Genomic DNA, 21,368 nt, shown 5'->3' with positions numbered 1-21,368 from the left:
GGACTGATAAATTTCAATTCAATTAACCGATAAGTTCTCAGGCATTCTCCTTTCATTGTGCTGAACATTTGGGAACGATTACTCTCTCTCTTTCTCATTCATCAATTTGGATTTCTTCACTTCAAGTGATATTTGGAAACAATCGTCGATATTTTCGATTGCATAATTTGAGTGAGAACGAAGATAATCCATATGATAATGAACTGGGCGACTATTGTTCGTGTGTATACATATATACTTGCAAAGAATTCAAAATATTAAAAGTGTATATATATATATATATATATTAAAATGAACCGCAAATTTGTCGATATCTTCAAGAACAGAGACAGTTAAAGTAGGAAAAAAAAGGGATGCGTTTCCGCAAAGGAAACGTTATTACATAAAACAAGTAAAATAATTTTAAAACAATCAATATATGATTTTTATCTCGGTCTCAAACAATAATTTCTTATAGAGTTTTATAATTGCTTGTTCTAAAAATCCAACCTTCTTACCCAAGATTCATCAAGATTCTCTCCTCGCCCCGTCTCGATTCTCGCCACTTACTGACTCATGAACTGAAACAATTCAACACTCATATATATATATATATATATATATATATATATATATATATATATATATATATATATATATATATATATATATATATATATATATATATATATATATATATATATATATATATATATATATATATATGTTGGAACAGTTCAACTTTAATGCAGTTTTATACAGAAACATTATTTTACAGACCAAAAAAACATGTGATATAAGGATGCAGCTTGAGTCCTGGCAGAGTACTCTTACCTGCTAGTCTGTGTTTGCAAATATTTCTTGTCCAACACAGAGATATACGTCTTGTTCGATATTATCATCCAGTCGTAGTAATATACCAAAATATATCTTCCCCTGTCGCATTTAAATAGCAAAAGAGACAGTAGTTATATGCTATTGAACAAAGAGCGAAATTACAAGACCGCAGGATTTACAACTGACCTTTAATCTTCTGTAAGATGCTATGGTAGCTAATGGCTCGTTGGATCTGTGAACTGTCCCACCTTTTGCAGTCATATTGATCATCTGGCACCGGTTGCAACCACCCAACGACTGCACAAGCAAACACGAGAAAATAACAAATAGAATCCTCGCAAAAAAGCATGGCTTCTACACGTCTTTGAGTTGTTCACAAGGTAAATGCACCCATAAAGAGAACTATTCACCAGTACGTCTTCCTGTATTCACGAGCTCTTGAAAGCAAGATTCCACTCAATGACTATGCTATCAACTACTTTGAATGAATACTTGTTTTATGAGAACAATCAACTCACATTGCTCAAAAGTCTATTGCCTATAATAATAATCCAACGAGAGACATGGCACTATATAATGATTCTTCCTTCAAGTAATTTTTCCATGCTTCCACATCTTCCTTGTAAAATCCAAAATTCCGAGAGTTATTAGCATGCATCTTGGCATGACTGAAATCTAAAAGCTATTAACCTCTAAGAAAATTCAAACTCCAACTCATGGTACTTTTTGTAAATCTTGAAAATACTATATGTTAACTCACAGCGAAATTTTTGTCTCCGATCTTTATACTTCTCCATCTATCTTCTGCATAGGGTTCACCACCGGACACAACTAAGTTGGGGCGGAATCTGGATGTAGAGACTTCGACAAACTGTCCACGGGAGCTATTTTGCAATTCTGCAACAAAGATAAAATATATAAGTAATGCTTCTTCCCATGGGCAATGACATCTTTTATTAGCCGCATCTCATCGTGATTGAACAAAAATCATGTTACGACACATGAACTTCATTATGCAGACATCTCAAAAATTTACTAGGTGTACTTTGAATTATATTGCTATATAAAAAGAATTCTTTAGATTAGTAGATATATATACTTGGTGTCTACAAACAAACGCATACGCATATAAAAAACATCTAATCCTTGCCTAGCAATATCTTAAATTTTTAGAAAAATCCATATCACCATGCCCGTATCAAAGTATCATACGTGGGAACCCATTTGAAAGATGAAAATTAGATGCAAGCAAAACTATATATTTATAGACAAATCAGTAATATTTCTCAAATATAAATATTTTTTTTGCGAAACTTATCACAACATAAAAAAGGCAAAAATACAAAAAACTATTGATTCTAAATTCATTTGAGCTGCCAAAAAATGATTTCATTAAAAACTTGATTTTGTTTCTCAAGAAGTATTTCTCTAGTTTGCAGTAATAAGGTCAAATCCAATTGATGTTACCCAAATCCAATCATCTTTCTCATGCAGCTTGTTCTTGCTTTTAACAAATTAGCATGCCTGATGTAAAAATGTATACCAACGTTACTCAATATTATAATTCTTAAAACGAATTGGGTATAAAGGACCTAGGACAACAAATTCCAAATAAAAGATATCTCGATTTATGGAAGAACATTTGATATTGCAAGCAAGTTGCATAGGGCTTACTAGACTTTAATCTGCTGTTCAGATCGATAACACTTGCCTCAGATATGAGCAAAAATTGACCTTCATTGACAAAATTCAGTTTTGTCTGTAAATCTCTGCACATTTGAGGAATAGTGTCGTTCCTGTTAGAACACAAGTGGTTCTCGGAAGCGGAGCTCCTCACAAGTGTGCAAGGCAAACCAATGGCACTGCTAAACCAAACATCGATGTCATTTTTGCAAACTGGGATTTCATATCTGTCCAAACAATAAAGAAATATGAACTCTCATCACCAGTGGGTTTGTTTTTCCATATTTCTTTCTTTTCTTAAGGAAAATATATTTATTAAAATATCACAAACACAGCCCCGTGGAACCAAAAAATCTTAAGAATCTGAAATTTTCAGAAATATTGAAAATATAGGTAACATGACCATGATCAGATTTGCTTCGGATCAAATTTTCCTTCGGACTAGAGAGAATAAATCATGAAAAATCAAATAGTGTGCATAAGCAAATACACACTCCTTAGCCATATCATAGCAGCCATTCAACTAGTTAGTCAAGGCCAAGTAGACACACAGGAAAGTGCAGGTAAAAGAAAAGATTGTGCTCACTTAAACACAAATAACCAACTTAAGCAATCAAACCATAAATGACGAAAATAAAACAAAATTACAAATTATGAAGCAGAATTTATAGCACATACCTAATTGTCATTTATCTTGACAGAATGAAAGTTAAATAATATTGAATATTTGTCTTAGCATCGAAGTTTCATTCATAAATTTATCAATACCTCGATCGACAATCTAGAAGAAATCATCATCTATGATAAGCGTGTGACAAACTATTCAACTTATCATTTCGTGGAAGGGATAAGCCCATGTGATGCTGGGAAAAAAATGAAGTTTTTACAGTGTCCGAAAGAATTAAGAAAACAAAAGGAAATTTCACCTTTGATAATATGTTTTTATCTGTTCTCCTTCAGCAACTGAAGAATCTGATATGAGCTTAATCTGTAGTTTCTCATTGCAACGAGGTGACTCGACAAAAAGTACTCCAAGTTTGAGATCAACAGATGTAGTAATATAGCACATATGTGGAACCTGAAATCCTAAATCATTAAACTGGCCTTGGCATTACATACAAACAAACTTCATATGAAGTCCCGTTCTAAGAGAAAAACACAAAAGATGCTACAATAGAGGTTAAAATAACAAGACAGATGCTAAAAACCAGTCATAAAATGCAATAATTCCCGTGGACACAACATTTGCTGTTTTATTCCATCAAACAATTAGATTATTCACCTTTTTTTGGGTTAGGATTTCCCCGCTCAAGCTCTTGAGAAGCCATTCTCTATCATGTAATAATCCTGAAATTTATTGGAGCCCTGATTCGTAAGTCTAGATTTTATGATCACAATAAAATATCAGCGGATCAGCCTGCCCTTTTTAAGGTAGCTGGCCATCAGTTTCGAATGACTTCTGATAAGTTGTACGAAAAGACCTTTCTCACATAATGTGCCGTGCCTTTGGGATCCATATGTCAACATACTATCACATTGGATTGGAAATATGGTATAAAACATTTTAAAAATAAAAGTTTTCGTCTATATATATTCATGCTTCAGGTTTAAAAAATTAATAAACGGGATTTATAAAAAGCATCAATTCATTTACAAGACAGAGAAAAACACAGCCTAGCTAGTTTGACATTGAAGTTAATGAGGTAGTTTAAATTATACCGGTACTACTCAAAGGCCAGCTCTCCACGTTGAACCCTGCACATGATTTTATTGGATACACCATAATAGATTTCAAAAAATATCTAGCAGTAACTCCACTAGCATCTGCAATTGGAGAATAGAGGATAAGGATAGTTAGTTTTAACACAATAGAAAGTGACATCTTATCTCTTATTTGAGCATTTCAATACCGTAAAAATGTAATGTAAAAAACAATAGAAGAAACAAAAAGCATAAATAGTTGAATTATAAAATACATAATGGAAAATTAACCTTCCGACAGAGGTTGAGAAGGCCTTTGTCTCATTAAATCCAAGTATGCAGATTGAACAGGCAAGGACACGAATGTACTCTCAATGAATTTTAAAAATTTCTGCACAATAGTACTTTGAATGATAATAAATAAGAGACTCAAATGCCCACAATATCTAGAAATATACGCTGTTGATGGGCAGCCATGTTAATAAAGCAAAACTTGCATCGTAATCCATAATTTATGAACTCCTACGACGAACAAGTCGTTTTAAAATATCATTATGAAACCAGTCAATACATTAAAGACTAGTTTAAGATATATTATAACTCAACTTATATTGCGAACCATGTAAATTCTTAAAAAACAAGAAAGGAAAGCATAAGGAAGATAATTTGCATTATGATAACAGGAAGAACTCATTAATTCAGAAAAGTATACTCGAGCATCTTCAAATGTTGACATGTAACCAAATGAAACTCTAACAGATCCAGTTGGCTTCCCATTCAATACATCATGATCATCCCAGCATATGTGTCCTGCCTGAATAACACAAAATATAATTGAAAAAACTTAGACCACACTAGGAACTCCATTTAATAGATACTTGATGTGCAAGCACAATGAGTTGCAAACCAGATATACCTCAGCATTAGAAAGAAGATCTGAATGAGACAAACCGAGATGTTTTGCACATGCACCAGGGTTACAAAAGCATCCTGTCTAAGCATGAGCATTTATCATATGAAAGAAAAGGAGAAGATATACGAGAAATCTCCAAAACATATGGACCATATTTTTCTTGGTAACTAACTAAATAAATAGACTTATACCCGCGCTTATATTACAGTTTTGATGTATGACTTATATCAGTGAGCACAGGGAATCTGAATAAAATGTTTCCTTCCCCAAGTAAATCTCCACAGCGAGATCATAGAAGGGAAATCTTTCAAAAATGCATCTCTCTACTAGAACTCTAAAATGATGGGCAAATGTGAACATGCTTCTTGGAAAATGGTCATAAGTCTTACCCGTAGCTGAATACTTGATACAGATGCCAATTTCTCCACCTCCCGATACCCAAACCATGATCCATCTGGCCTTTTCAAGTTAAATGAAACTGTAGGGCCCATTTCACTGGACAATAACTGACAGCAAAATATTGGGATCATAAAGTTAGTAGAAGCAGCATATGCATGGATGCACATTCAAGATTAGATCACCACAAAGAGTAACAAAAGTTGCCACTTTCAAATTAAAAAATTATTACTGACTGAAAGAATCAAATAAACTGTCTTCTAGAAGGAAAAACCAACCTCTTGACAATTTAAGCCATATACAACACAGGCACTTTTGCCATTAACATGTCTCATGTCCACGAGCGATCTCCTCACATACGTAGCAAGTGACACCGAATGCCTTTAACGTTAAAACCCTCTTAGCACACAGGTTCACCACCAACATTATACATTTCGATATAAACAAAATAAGAAATTTCTAAAAAAAAAACAATTATCCAAAACAAGACTATTATGTTGGCAGGATGTATATGGGGAATTCTCCCTCTTAACTGTCAAATAATCCAATTTCAAATTATTAACAAGGAAATAGGACAGAGCATATAATCACTGCAAGCTTCAACCATGTATTCTCTATGTTTGAGGTATAGGTAATTATAGAGATATCTGTATGGACTATACCACAACATTTATTCAAATCATCGATTGAAAAATACTACATCTAAAAAGTTTGAATTTCCAAGTTTATGGAAGTTAAATGATAGAAACCAAATAATTGAAGTGGTGAACAAGGAAACTGGTAGATATACATGTATTGAGTCTATACTGCTGTCATTAGGTCAGTGATACAAGGACAACGTAAACAAGATCAAAACACTCTACCAAGACTCTGTTACTTAAAATCTTGAGGAATTCACCATAGCCGTCTAACTGGACATATATCAAATTGCTAATTACAAGTGTGTGGATGACAATAAGTTCTTCCATACCTGGATATCGCAGACATAGTTAAGTCATTGAGGATTTTGAACCCATGACGAAGAGATGCAATGCTGAGAAATGATATAGTTCCATCCTCAAGGTATTCCTCAATACCATCCCTTCTTTTATAAAAGTCAATATCTGCAATGGATGCAGCCACTGTGCCTGACAGAATTCTAATGTAAGCAAGTCGCACTGCAATTAAATATGGATATAACTGGGAGAGCAGGCCTATGAACAAACCTCCACTAAAATAAGTCTTCTTCAATAAATTTGCATGTTCTGTATAACACGTATATATCAGGGGTTAATTTGTTGGTTCATATCACTAGAAAAATACCTATGAATCGTAATGATTACCACCCCATTGGACAGCAACCTTACCATTTCGGATAATAAGAGCTCCAATTCCTGTCGGATATCCAAATAGCTGAAGAAAACAAATATATTTACAGGAATATTAGAAGCTATCATTTTTTAACATAGATCAATATAGAAACCTTAAATCAGCACCTTATAGAATGAGCAGACAACAAAATCTGCCTTGTATTTAGATAAATCGGGAGGTATTGTTGCACTTCCTTTTGCAGCATCAATGAGAACCATCCAGTGCCCTCTGCTCATAAGTATCAAAGCCACAAAACACGTAAGGGAGCCTAATTCCACAGGCACAATAGAAGAAATTTCAAAAATTCCATTTTGGATGAAAGCAAAAAAATCGATGGATAACCATAGTTTCACAGTTTTTAGTCCGCTAATCATCATGTTAAAACAAGACATTAACTCTAGGAATTCACCTTTGAGGCGTAAAAGTTCCAGAGATTTCATATGAATCTTCCTTGATATCATTTACAAGGTCAAGTTTAAATCTCTGACCTGAAAAGTTGCATTCTGAAGGAAATGCAAATAAATTGTATGTGTTGCCTGTAGTACCAATAGAAGTAAATTAGATCATATCGAGAGATAAAATGATTCTTCTTTCCTCTCAATCTCTCCCTGCTCCATCGAGGAATATCAAAGATGAAATTGAATGCAAATATTTCTTATAACTTCACAAAGTACTACGGTCTAAGAATACCACTAACGATTTTCTCTATAAAGCAAGCCACACATTGTCAATAATTTCACCAAGATGGGACATACATGCTAAATTCAAGTTCCGGCAAAGCAAAGCACGTAAGAATTCCAGGAAAAAGGTCAGAGTTAAAAAGTTGAAAATGCTCAAAATTCAAATTAATCCTGTCTGGGAAATAATTCACATATAACTTAACTGGTGAACTCCTCTTTTCCACACCAGGTTTCTCCTCTTATTTGTACATGGTGTGGTCTAATATTTACCGCAGATTTACCACTAAATCGTTGATTATGTACGGAATTCGCTTCAATGTCTACTGCAATCGCTGCAGCTCCTTCTCTTAGAGCATATCTAACTATCGTCAAGGGAGACAATTTCCGTAAACAAGGATTGCAGATATGACTCAAATGTTATTACAGCTTAAAAAGAGTTAATCTGAACGATGATCACCAACTATGACTTATGCTTAAGTGAAAAAATTTTGGTTCTTCGTCACTTTTGTATCAAAAAATCAATTACAAGTGTTCTACACGTGCCTGATAACAAATACTTTGTCATTCAAAAAGAAGGATACTCCCTAATACCAAGGACACTGTTGTGATTCTCCATGGTATACATAAAAGTACTTCGGTTGCTCCATGGAAACGTTTCGCCAACCAGTTTCAGTGCTGCTGTTGCCCCAGAGGTAAAGACACATTTATATTCTCCAGGGGACGCATTAAAAAAATCAAGCACCTGCCCAACATCATAAACCGCCGTACAATAAATTTTGGAATATAATCAATACTATGATCAGGAAAAAGATATATAAAAAAAAAGGAGCCCCAAAATATTGCCTCACCTGCCGGCGAGCCTCACCAACAATATCACCAGTCGTCAAGCTACAGTTGTTCTGGCTGTCTAATAAAAATCGTAAATAAGGAACCACATATAATTTAAACATCGCAACCTAAAAGTGAACTTTTTGACCCTTTTGTACAAAAAAAAAAAAAAAAAAGGATACGAGGATTCCCATAGAGCGTGGAGTTGAAATCCTTGAAAACGGCTTCCATTTGTAACTCGGAATACAAAGCTGCTCCAGCATGGTCCAAATACACTACCTCTACAAAGCCCAACACCACAATACATCAATTAAGAAAAATAATGTCACTACTTCCAAATCCTTGATTGTGAATCAAGAAGCTTTCATTTCATCTCTTAATTACAAATATAGGGTAAAAAGACAGTCTCAAAGTTAAAACTAGGTACCTCTATCAAATTTATTTTGGCAAAACCAGGTGCGGGATACTTCTAGTTCAAATCAAGAATCTTAAATCTTTTCACATACCAAAAAAAAAAAGGATTAAAAGTACAACGAAAGAAATTCCGAACTCCCCCTAAATTAATACCTGTGGTATTCGAAAACATCTTTACATAATGATTCACGTTTCTTACTACGAATCGTGAAACTTGTAATTATTTCTTTGCGGATCACTCTCCTAAACAAATAAAGAGGAAATTTAAACAAAAAACAAAAGACAAGCAAACCATTCAATCTTTTGAATTCGTTAGCCCTTAAATCATCAATGTTTTTTGGAGCACCAGGATACCCATAATCCCCGCCGAACTCCTTCAAGAATCGTTCTTTCTCTGGGTCGGTGGTCATGTTTGGATTCTACGACAAAAAAAAACTCCGCAATCGTTTCTTACAAGAAAATAGAAGATTCTGAGGAAAGATCAACCACGCAGCAACACACCCCCCATGAAAACGAATAAGTTGCCAAAATTTAATGGTGACCCATGATGATACTACCAAATTGCCAAATCAATGTTTAAAAGTTTTTTTTTTTTTAAGATTCCTTTCAAAAACTATAAATAATTTTTTAAAAAAAGATTATTTCAATATTTTTCCTTCTTAACCTACAATATCAATGAATTGCATAATTTTACCATAAATATTAATTGTAAAATTCAGTCAACATTTAATCAAATTATAATTAATTTCAATTTCATAATATTTGAGTGATGTTTGTACACACGAGGGCCAAAATGTAAAAATCTAATTACTAATCAAACGAGCGGGAGTCTAGATTCAACCTTCAGTTTTAATCTCCACAGTTAACTAACGAAAACTAAAAAAAAAGTGAAGATAATAAAACTGGAAACTTCAGCAACATCACATGTGAAGGCCTGAATATGTAGCAATTATTAAAAAGTAGATTGAAGTGAATGTAGGGGAGTTTGAGAAGTTTCTTATGCTTGATTATGTTGAGTGTTTTTATATTCTAAATTAGTAATGTATTCGTTTTTATATTCTGGTTGCACTTGTATTGTCTTATTGGCAAAAATTCGTGTGAGACAGTCTCATGGTCCACGGATCGTATTTTATGAGACATATATCTTATTTGGCTCATCCATAAAAAATATTACTTTTTATACTAAGGTACAGTTTGGTACATAAGATATGATAAGTAAGTGATATATAGTATAAGGATAAATCAAAGATAAATATAATGATAAGATAATATGTTGAATGTTTTGTATGATTTTAACAAAAGTGATTAAATTTATATATTGAATTGTAATGAAAAAATTAATCATATCATAAAAACTTATATTTCATTGTTATCAAGATCTTGTAATTGCATATCTCAATTCTTAAATTTTATCTATATATATATAAACACACACACACATATATACATGTGTCTATATATATATATATATATATATATATTTTTGTGTGTGTATATATGTATCTATATATTTGTATACATGTATGTATTTAATAAACATTTAACATTAACTTAAATGTATTTAAATTGGGGGTAATTAAGTCATTTGTAATGTATTTTATCATTACATTAAAATTATCACACCTCTTACAAAGTATGTTTTATCTTTATCAAAATTTATGATTTTTTAAAAAGGTACCAAACATGGGATAAGTGAGATTATTTATCAATCCCACTCTTATCCCATGTACCAAACAATACCTAAGAATATTAATTTTTATTGTAAATATTGGTATGGTTGAACCTACTCTGTCTTATTTGTGTATTGTATTCAAAATCAAATATAATAATGTATTTAACTTTTATTTTGATTTATGTTTTGAATTAGACGTTATTTTAAATATATTAGTTAAAACTCAGATGTCATATTTAAATATATCTATTTAAATAAGTCATTCTTGTATAATAATTAATAAATATTTGCAAAAATATTATGTATTTATAATAGGTAAGTAAACTTAATTACTTGAAATTGCAAATTTAATTGACTGACTTAAATATACTATCTTTGTTTTTCTTTCAGATTCTTGGTTATTTTCTAAGAAAAAATTTGGATGAGTCGTGTTTTTATCTAAAAAATGACAAATAATTAACTATAAATTAAAAAATTAGTTTTTTTTTAAAAAATCCGGTTAACCAAAAACCCAAAATAATTTTGATTTTTAAACGAACCGAATCGTTTAATTCGGTTTGGATTTTAGGTGAACCGAAAATTCAGTTTGGTCAAAGTGAAATGGTCCGAATGAACACTCACCTTTACGCTCAAGAATATTATTTGTTAAATCTCATCTCTTATCACTAATCCCATCAAATCCTTGGCTCTGTTAAGTAGGTTTGATAAAGCTGCTATTTTACTTAATACCTTGTTTGATTTGTTTTCTAGCCTTTGGACTTTTAAAAAAAGGATCCATAATGAAATCTACCTTTATGTCCCTACGTTTTAAGTTTAAAATCTGTAAAAAAACACGATTAAACACTCTTTATCCAAAAAAAACAGCAAAGAACCATATTCCACCAGTGGCTCCCTAAACCCTCGCCGCACCCTCCGTTCCCTAAAAAACGTTTCTGTCGAGTCTTCGCAAAAGTCAACCGAAGGAATGGCAAACGAAAATGTGGTAATTTTTCGCTTTTATTTCGATTTGTTTCTTCTGAATTGTAATCGTATTTTTGAGTTATGTTTGTTGTGTGTGTGTGAGCGTAATCAACTATGGTTTTCCACCATTGTCGACCATAAAAATTGGTCAAATATCTTTGATGGTCGACTAATTTTTATGGTCGACCATTAATTTTATGGTCTACCACGTTTTATGAGTGGTCGACCATAATTGTTGTTCCACCAAATTTTATGGTCGACCATTTTTTTGTCACAGGTCTATTTGCCGAGAAAACTAGACAGAGATGCCATTTTTCGATGTAAGTTGACAATTCAATCGAGATATAAAGAGATTGCTGAAAAGATTTATCGATATTTGAACAACGAGGAGATAACCAATTTTTTTTTTTTAGCATTCGCCTTTTGGTAATTTAGTTAGGTATTATAGAGATTTTAATATTTCCAGCCAAATTCTATGGTATTTAATGAGTAAGCCAGATACTTGATACTAGTAGTGATGATTTGTGGATGGTGGTGCGCAAAAAAGCCTCTTAGATTTTCTTTGTTAGTATATTGTTTAATATCGGGTCTCGATTGAGCTATAGAGCCCGAAGATTTACCAGACAGAGGTGTATTTGGCACCATACACTTTCCCGATAAGGCTGAGATTGTTTTGGGTGATTTGGAGGGAAAGATTATTGTCCAAGAGCAGAACGAGACTGGTATAGACATAGAGAAGATAAAGATGGCTAGTCTATACTTTTGTTGTGTCGTATTCGGTGAGGCGACTAGGAAAAAGACGACGAAGATCGACCCTAAATACTTGAGGCTTGTAGATGATTTGGATAGGTTCAACCACTATCTGTGGGGTAGAGTATCCTATCGTGATGCGGTCCCATGTTTGAAGAAGGATCTTTCAGGACGATATAAACTTGATAGGATCGGTTAATCGAATAAAGAGTGTTTAGAAGGGGGGGTTGAATAAACACTGCTCGAATTTAAAATATTTTTCGACAATATAAATTAAGTTTTGTTACGAACTGAAACTGAATATCCCGTCGGTCAATAACAATCAGTTAAACTGAATAAAACAGTTGCGGAAAACTAACTGACTGAAATATAGAGTATCTAACTGAAAATGATAACTGAAGTAATCACACCACAATTTGTTTCTGGATGTTCGAACAATTGAATAACTCCTACGTCATCCCTTCTATCACGAAGATAGGATATCCACTAAAAGACTTTGATCAAATACACGACACTGTACTGACCCACTTCAGTTTGGACTTATCACTTTGCCAAAACTGAAACTCTTAGCATACAACCCTTCTATAGATCATAACTGATCTTTTAGCACAACTTAGAAAATCTATCAACGATTACAAAGTGCTATTTAAGCTCGAGAATGTAGTCTTGAATACTATTGATATGACTAATAAGCGTGAGCTTTGATTTCTGATTGTGAGTAGATATTTTTGCAGCTTAACAACAAGTAGAATGAGATAACTGAAAGTCGGTATTTCTTCAGTTGCTGTCTTCGACTATTTATAGGCTCTCCTCTCAACGGTAACATTAAAGAATGTTTGAATATTCTAACCGTTGATTGCCACGTCGATATATTCTGACAATTGTATACTGTTCATTCTGCAATGCGGCGTTCCTCTACTAGTTGCAGGTGTATGTACTTTTGTCTGTTGTCGCTTTCAACTGATGACGTGTACAGCTGAGAGATCAGCTGGTAACGAATCAGTTGCCGAGAATGAACTTCAGTTGTATCGAACAGTTGACTGAGTTCAGCAGATGACGTGTTCAGTTGATGATCAGTTCAGTTGCTTAGTTCAGTTGGTAAGTCTTTTTGTCAAAACACCGGAATTAAGTTTCCAACAATTTCCCCCTTTATGGTGTTTGACAAAACTTAGAATAAAATATAACTGAATAACTGAACTCTTGTAGATAAAATAAGATGTAGATTCAACTGAACTCATATTCTTCATAGATACAAGAATGAATTTAAGATTACTTCTGCTTTTCTAAAATCAGTTTCTGCTTTTCTAAAATCAGTTCTCTTTCCCCTTTTGTCAAACAGCTCCATCTTAGAAGATAATTTTCTAACATCAATAGATAGGAGATGGACATAGTCGGAAATATTGCTGATAGCAGTAGTCATTGCAACTTGAAGCAAGTCGATTTTTCTTGAAACAAGAGATTCTACACTGTCGACTCGTTTGTTGATAGAGTCTTGAGTGGCAGTGAGACTGGAAAATATCCCTCTGTTTCTCTGTATATCGTCAACGACAAAGGTCAGAGAGGTAACAGTTGCTTGTATGGCGTTTAGTTTTTCTAAGTTGAACTGATGGGAAGAGTCCAACTTCAGAGTGGGTGACAGCTGAGTGTTCTGAATCTTCGATATGGCAGTGATTATTTGTTGCATACTTTCCTGCATATGCTGAACTTCTTCAAAAATAAGATCAATATCTAATGAAGATGGAGGAGATGACTGATGAGATGTTCCTGGTTCTCTTGTTGTCTGTTCAGAAATGACTAAAGCTTGTTCAGTTGAAACAGCAAAATTCTGAACTGGAACATCAGTTACAATAATTTCTCCTTGAACTGGAGGCGGTGAGGGTGGATTCTGATCGGCAGAGGAACTGGATAGATGAATGGCAGATGGTGATGAGACCAAAACTGGTGCCTCTAAAGAGTGAATGTGAGAATCAATCGGCACATCAGTCGAAATAGCTTGGTCAGCAACTGGATCTTGCTGAACTGGTTCTTCTGAAGAAATGGTGACCTCTGGATGGATTTGATCAGCAGAGTGATCAACTGGATTAGACATAGGTTCACTCAAATTAGTATCCTGCACCACTGCTTGGATAATTTCTTCAATGTTTGCAAAATAAAGTTCGGCTTCAGTGTACAGTTGCTATTCAGCAGAAGATGCTTGAGGCATTTCCTGAACTGACTTTTCAGTTGGAACCAAAGCCTGTTCTGATGATGGTTGTGCAACTGTATCCTCTTCCTCATTTTCTGAATCTTCTTGATGAAGAACCAACTCCTGATCCATTTCCCAAAATTTGATCTGAGATTGTAGCCCAAGAAAATCGGTATCAAGCTGAGGGATTACTGCTTGATCAACAAACGCAGTAGGATTTGTTGGAACGTAGTTGTCTTTCAATTTGCTGACAATTTGAGCCAACTTTTTGGCTCTCACTTGATCAAACAAATAGGATTGACCCAAAATTGATAGCCATAGCATTTAGCATATAAGCGGGAATTTGAGTTGTCATTTTGAACTGATTGAATTCCTGAAAGAAAAGTTGAAGGATGAAACTTGTTCTTGCTGTCAAAAATCTGTGGATAAACGCAAAGTAAAACTGAAATGAAGCGGGGAATGGTACATATGTACGTGACTATTCAAATTCTGGACACGTGTCAGTCCATAGAAATTCTGAATTACAACGTGTGTACGTGTGCCAAATGCGTGTGTATTTGAACGGTTTCAAAGGTGTCCACGTTGACACTAATCATTTTCTGAAAAACAACATTTAATGCTTGAAAGACAGTCACGTCGCTTGATTGTGAATATAATAGGTTTAATTAGTTAACTTATATGAGAAGATTAGTGAGACGCTCAACTGAACGATCAGTTGTCAGACTGTGTCCTTTCAGTTGAGAGTTGACTAATCAATTGTCTTCTCAGTTAACCTCTTAAAAACCAATATTCCCCCTTAATAAATGCTTTAACGAAAATGATGATAATATAAGCAAGATTAATTAAGGAAATCCTGATGTTTGGTAGAGTAATCGTCATTAAAAAAATTGTCCTTTCATCTTCCTCGACCTGGTCTATAAATAAGAGTTAAAGAGTTAGTCACAAGTATATCAGCAGTTAAAAAAAAAATGGAAGGTGCAAGTAGCTCAAACGTTTCTCCATTCTCTCTACAGGCCAGAAAATCTGCAATTGAAGACGAGGTCTTCTATGCTAGTCTTCCCTACTGGGAAGAGTTACAGGAGCTTGAGCTCCTGTACAACTCTGGAAAGGCTACCACCTTCAAACGGATGGCACAGCTGAGAGAAGTGCGGGAGCACTTAACATTTCTGCGGGGGTGGACGTCTTCAAAGATGGTCATCTCTACCAACTGATGCTTCGAAAGGAGCTGGAGACTCTAAATCGCATAGCTTCTTCGCACAGCTTCTGCAAGACATCTTCCTCGGCTCTAGCTGTTTGGTTGAGGATGTGGATAGCTGATGTAGAAGAAAAGTATGAAAATGTAGTCCTGGCCAATATATATGGTTAAATAAATGTTTATTTTGTTTTAACGTCGTTTTTCTTGTTCTTGCACGTAATAAGCTTTGTGAGATACTATACAAACATATGAGCTGATGAAACGCTAACTAATAGAAGATAGACTGTCATCAGTTGAATCAAAAGAAGCTTAACAAACTAACTGCTCAGAAAGAACTGATATTAGTTAAAAGTCGTATGAATAAACAACTCACTGATTAATTATTAAAAACAGTAAAGCTGATATGTGAATTACGAGTTATAAATGGCAATAACAACTGATTAAGATAAATCAATTAATCCAAGTATGTTGCGAAAATGAGAAAACTTAGTCTCAGCCAGTGGTTTGGTGAAGATATCAGCCGCTTGCTGCTCAGTTGATACGTATTCCAATCTGATGTTCTTATTCAGGGCATGATCTCTGATGAAGTGATGTCTGACATCTATGTGCTTAGTCCTGGAGTGAAGAACTGGATTATAGGTAATAGCAATTGTGCTTGTGTTGTCACAGAATATAGGAGATTCCTTTGCATCAACACCATAATCTTTCAGTTGTTGCTGAATCAAGAGCAGTTGAGCACAGCAGCTTCCAGCAGCAAGATATTCTGCTTCAGTTGTGGAAGTTGCTATGGATGTTTGCTTCTTACTGAACCAAGAGATCAGTCTGTCTCCAAGAAACTGACATGATCCACTTGTACTTTTTCGATCAAGCTTGCATCCTGCATAATCTGCATCTGAATATCCAACTAAATTGAAAGATGAATCTTTAGAATACCATAATCCAACATTTTGTGTGCCCTTAAGATATTTCGAAATACTCTTGGCAGCAGTAAAATGTGATTGCATAGGATTTGCTTGAAATCTAGCACACATGCATACAGCAAATACAATATCAGGATGACTAGCAGTTAGGTACAATAGTGAACCTATTAAACCTCGGTAAAGTTTCGTCTCAATTGATATTCCCCCTTGATCAGTGTCTAATTTAACTGATGAGCTCATGGGAGTGCTTGCAGCTGAACATGATTCCATACTGAATTTCTTCAGCAATTCCTTAGTGTTATTTAGTTTGACTGATAAAAGTTCCTGAATCCAGTTGCTTCACTTGTAAACCAAGGAAGAATGTCAGTTCACCCATCATGCTCATTTCGAACTTATCCTGCATTAACTTAGCAAACTTCTTGCATAACTTGGGGTTAGTTGACTCAAAAATAATGTCATCAACATAAATTTGAACGAGTAGAATATGATTATTCTTTGAAAATTTGAACAAGGTCTTATCAACTGATCCAACAGAAAAATCGTGATCAGTTAGAAATTTTGAAAGAGTTTCGTACCAAGCTCTTGGAGCTTGTTTAAAACCATATAAGGCTTTGTTCAAATGATATACATGATCAGGAAGGTGATGATTGATGAAACCTGGAGTTTGTTCAACGTAGACTACTTCCTGCAACTGGCCATTCAGAAATACACTCTTCACATCTATTTGATAGACTTTGAAGTTTTTGAATGAAGCATAGGCAAGGAATATCCTGATTGCCTCCAGTCTTGAAACTGGTGCATATGTCTCATCATAATCAATTCCTTCTTCCTGCCTATAGCCTTGTGCCACTAGCCTTGCTTTGTTACGCACAACTGAACCATCTTCGTTCAGTTTGTTCCCGTACACCCATTTTGTACCTATAACAGTTTTCGAAATTGGTCTTGGAACTAAGTTCCAGACATTGTTATGGATAAACTGATTTAGCTCTTCTTGCATTGCATTTATCCAGTTTGGATCAGCAAAAGCTTCATCAGTCTTCTTGGGTTCTAGTTGTGATACGAAAGCTGAATGAATAAATAGATTGAGCATCTGATTTCTTGTTCTTACTGGATCAGATGGTTTACCTATTACCAACTCTGGAGGATGTGATTTCTTCCATCTGAGTTCAGCATTTATTGCTTCTGAATCAGCAACTGTTTCTGTGGGTAACTGAACATTTTCAGTTTCATTTGGAGCAGTTTCAGTTGGTAACTGAATGTCATTTGGTTGCTCTATTAACTGATAATTTGGAACATCTTCTGGTTCTTCTGGTTGATCCAGTACTTCCGCTTCAGGTGTTTGGAGATTGCTTTGATTGATATGGATATCTTCTTCATCATCATCATCCAAGCTTATATCTGTAAATCTATCAGCTAGCTCAACTTGATCAGTTGGCTTATCAGTTAGTATAGTTTCATAAAAAACAACATGAATAGATTCCTCAACATTTAAAGTATTTTTGTTGAAGACTGTGGGGACTCGGACGCTAATCAAGTTCTTAATCATCATTGGGACTAATTAGTCAATTAAAAACAGGGTCTAAAATTTTTTTTTTAAAAATGCGGAACGTAGTGAAATCAAGCTAATATACATATCAGTATATAATAAAGTACAAGTCCTGTACCATCTACAAATCAGTACAAACTAGGGTTCAACAACTACTATCAAGTGTTTAACCACTATATACAATCCAAGTCCGGAGCCTCCACTCTAATCACGATCTCTCCTCATCTCCTGGACCCTGATCCTGTCCCACCTGTTGTCATGTACACATACAGACAAGACAACAGCCGGATAATTCCGGTGAGAATATAATCCCCGTATAAATCGATGAAACATGCAATCATATAAACAATATAAAGCATGTAATCAGGTAACATATTTATGTATCAAAATCTGAAACATAATCAATAGCAATCTGTCGACATAATTCTACAGTTCAGACTAGACTCAATCCTAGTCTAGGGATCCAGGTTTCCAGATGTGGTGTTCCTATATCGAATTCCGTAATAGAAGGAACCGTGTTCCTATTACTCGATATAACCATATATGGTATTCCTATATCGAATTCCGTAATAGACGAATTCCCATTTCCTATTACTCGATATAACCAAACATCCGGTGTCCTGACCTATCCGTCATGGACTGTAACTCAATCGCTAAAATCCTATCTTGAGACATCGTGCAATGTGCCCGTGGCGATTCCACCACTATCAGGCACTTCTGTCACAAGATAAATCATCTAATACCTGTCATCTAAAATCAAGAGAACAAGTATATTATTCAATCCATGCAAATATCATGCAATAAAGTAAAGTATGTGATTTAGGGAAACTCAAGTCCAAGCTGACTCAAGTCGATCTCCCAATACCACATTGACTTATACCTTTCTTTCGTCGGTCTCTGGCTCAGTCGAATCCTGAACTCACAGCCTGTCTGGCAATGACAATACCAACAATCTCATATCAATATACCATTCGAATCAATAACAATTCGATCAGTCTGGATTTAATTCAAAATCAACGGTATAACGGTACAATTTCAGTATTCCCGTCAATACAACATCCTCAGATACTAGTTACAATCCATAACCCATATCTGATACAATCCATAGTCCAATTACAATTCAAATCTGTCCGGTATAAATCAATATACCCTAAAAATTCATAACAATCCCATAATCAGTCCGTTTCTCAATCTGACTTCAATTCTATGATGTCTAACATGTCAAGAACAACATATATGAGTTCCATTCAATTCTGACAATAGCATAATTTCAAAGCATGTCAAAACGTAGCAAAACTTACGTCAAGTTGTAGCCTACGTCGCTAGGAACTCGATACCGAAGTCGGATTTAAAATCAAACGGACGGATTGAAATATAAAGGCGTAAGGATTTTCGTAAACTTCCCTCAGACCTTTTCTCGATTTCTTACTGAATTTTCGAAGGAATACCGCTATATATATATATCAGTGCATGCAAACGGAGAGGTGGCACAATTTCCGCACAACACGCAGCACCGCGGGTGCGCTACATTCCGGACCGCGGGTGCGCTCAGCTCTCGGCAGTCCTATCCATTTTCCAGAAACCATGACCGCGGGTGCGGTCGAGTTAGTACCGCGGGTGCGGTCTTGCACCGCGGGTGCGGTCTCTACAGCACCGCGGGTGCGGTGTAGCCACGAAATCTTGGCCAACTTACTGTCCATGCACCGCGGGTGCGGTGCTTCCTAGGCCGCGGGTGCGGTGTTGCATGCTCATATCTTTCATAATTTTATTTCTGAATGCATTTCTCGGTGTCCCGATTAATCCCTTCCTGATCACATGAAATTACAATCCATCCTCGTTAATTACAGTGATTAATTCTCGGGCATTACATTTCTCCCCCCAAAGATATGATTTCGTCCTCGAAATCACAGGCAATCTATCATATCAATAAGGAGTATATACAGAACTGTATAAGGAATGTAATAGAACTTTACATCAGTGAAACAATGCTGGGAATTCCTGTCTCATATCAGATTCAGTCTCCCAAGTGGCTTCTTCAATGCCATGACGAGTCCATTGAACTTTCACAAGAGGAATCATCTTCGTTTGAGCTGCTTTTCTTTCCGATCGATAATCCGAATCAGTTTCTCGACATAACTCAATGTCTCATCCAGCTCGGTCTCGTCTGGCTGAATCACGTGAGAATCATCAGGGAGATATTTCTGCAGCATCGATACATGAAAAACATCATGTATCCCAGATAATGAAGGCGGTAATGCAAGTCGATAGGCACGATCTCCTACCTTTTCGAGAATCTCATATGGACCAACATATCTTGGAGACAATTTCCCTTTCTTGCCAAATCTGACAACTCCTCTGAAAGGTGAAATCTTCAGGAATACTCGGTCTCCAGCCTCAAATACCAACGGTCGTCGTCTGAGGTTGTCATATTTGGCTTGTCGGTCTTGAGCTGCCTTCATTTTCTTCTGGATCAACTTTACTTTCTCTGTCATATCTCTGATCATGTCAGGTCCAGTCTCAGGAACTTCAGAGATATCATCCCAATAAAGAGGAGATCTGCATTTCTTTCCGTACAACGCTTCAAAAGGTGTCATCTCAATACTCGTCTGATAGCTATTGTTGTACGAAAACTCACACAGTGGCAATGCATCTTGCCAGCTAGTGCTAAAATCGAGCACTACGGCTCTCAGCATATCCTCCAGTGTTTGGATAGTCCGCTCTGACTGTCCATCGGTCTGTGGATGATATGCGGTACTCAGATGTAACTTCGTACCTAGAGCCTGCTGTAAACTCTGCCAGAAGTGCGAAGTGAATCGAGGATCACGATCTGAAACAATCGACTTCGGCACTCCGTGCAATCTAGAACTTCCTTGACGTAAATATTCGCCATCTGGTCGTATCTGTACGTCATCTTGTATGGAATAAAGCATGCTGATTTGGTCAATCGATCAATCACGACCCAAATCGCATCGTAACCTCGGGAGGATCGCGGTAACTGTGTCACAAAATCCATGGAAATGTGATCCCATTTCCATTCAGGAATGGACAAACTCTGCAACAAACCTCCTGGTTTCTTCCTCTCAGCTTTCACCTGTTGGCAATTCAGACACTTGGCTACAAATTCAGTCACATCAGATTTCATTTGTTTCCACCAATACTGTGTCTTTAAATCATTATAAATTTTCCTGCCGCCAGGATGAACGCTAAAACGACTGTTGTGCGCTTCTGTCAGTATTTTCTATCTTAAATCCGAGACATTCGGCACAACCAGACGATTATTCACATACAAAATACCGTCACAAACTCGATACTCCGATTGATGACCAGCTCTTACCATTGCAATCGAATTCTGTATATTC

General features: G+C 35.5%; 1 protein-coding gene across 3 annotated transcripts; it reads right to left on the bottom strand.

Moving 5' to 3' along the window:
- Window positions 1–307: 307 nt before the first annotated feature.
- Window positions 308–9,355, bottom strand: LOC140838874 (molybdenum cofactor sulfurase-like). 3 transcript variants are annotated; one of them, XM_073205486.1, is made up of 23 exons: window positions 9,074–9,354; window positions 8,550–8,648; window positions 8,388–8,446; window positions 8,121–8,281; window positions 7,743–7,897; window positions 7,269–7,395; window positions 6,985–7,087; window positions 6,856–6,901; window positions 6,715–6,753; window positions 6,480–6,636; window positions 5,788–5,890; window positions 5,503–5,619; window positions 5,117–5,194; window positions 4,913–5,014; window positions 4,492–4,591; window positions 4,219–4,323; window positions 3,782–3,846; window positions 3,426–3,577; window positions 2,491–2,726; window positions 1,577–1,713; window positions 1,003–1,113; window positions 814–915; window positions 308–560 (listed from the first exon to the last, which is right to left on the bottom strand). In XM_073205486.1, exons 1-22 carry the CDS (start codon window positions 9,189–9,191, stop codon window positions 817–819), a joined length of 2,469 nt encoding a protein of 822 aa, XP_073061587.1. In that variant the 5' UTR covers window positions 9,192–9,354; the 3' UTR covers window positions 308–560; window positions 814–816. The 3 variants fall into 3 exon arrangements, 2 of the variants coding, with proteins under 2 accessions (XP_073061587.1, XP_073061585.1); XR_012119672.1 differs by lacking the exon at window positions 308–560 and having other exon boundaries at window positions 716–915; window positions 2,528–2,726; window positions 9,074–9,355; XM_073205484.1 differs by lacking the exon at window positions 308–560 and having other exon boundaries at window positions 716–915.
- Window positions 9,356–21,368: the final 12,013 nt, after the last annotated feature.

The sequence above is a fragment of the Primulina eburnea genome, chromosome 8 (genome assembly GCF_022965805.1).
Source record: "Primulina eburnea isolate SZY01 chromosome 8, ASM2296580v1, whole genome shotgun sequence".
NCBI lineage: Eukaryota > Viridiplantae > Streptophyta > Magnoliopsida > Lamiales > Gesneriaceae > Primulina > Primulina eburnea.
This window is presented reverse-complemented; position numbering and strand designations above follow the sequence as displayed.

Bases quoted from the DNA above. Each gene is read 5' to 3' on its own strand.
- LOC140838874 (XM_073205486.1), bottom strand. From the start codon at position 9,191: ATGACCACCGACCCAGAGAAAGAACGATTCTTGAAGGAGTTCGGCGGG. The intron at 6,902-6,984 runs GTGCTGATTTAA...TGTTTTCTTCAG, and splicing joins TTGTCTGCTCATTCTATAAG to CTATTTGGATATCCGACAGG. The intron at 5,195-5,502 runs GTAAGACTTATG...GCTCATGCTTAG, and splicing joins TATCAAGTATTCAGCTACGG to ACAGGATGCTTTTGTAACCC.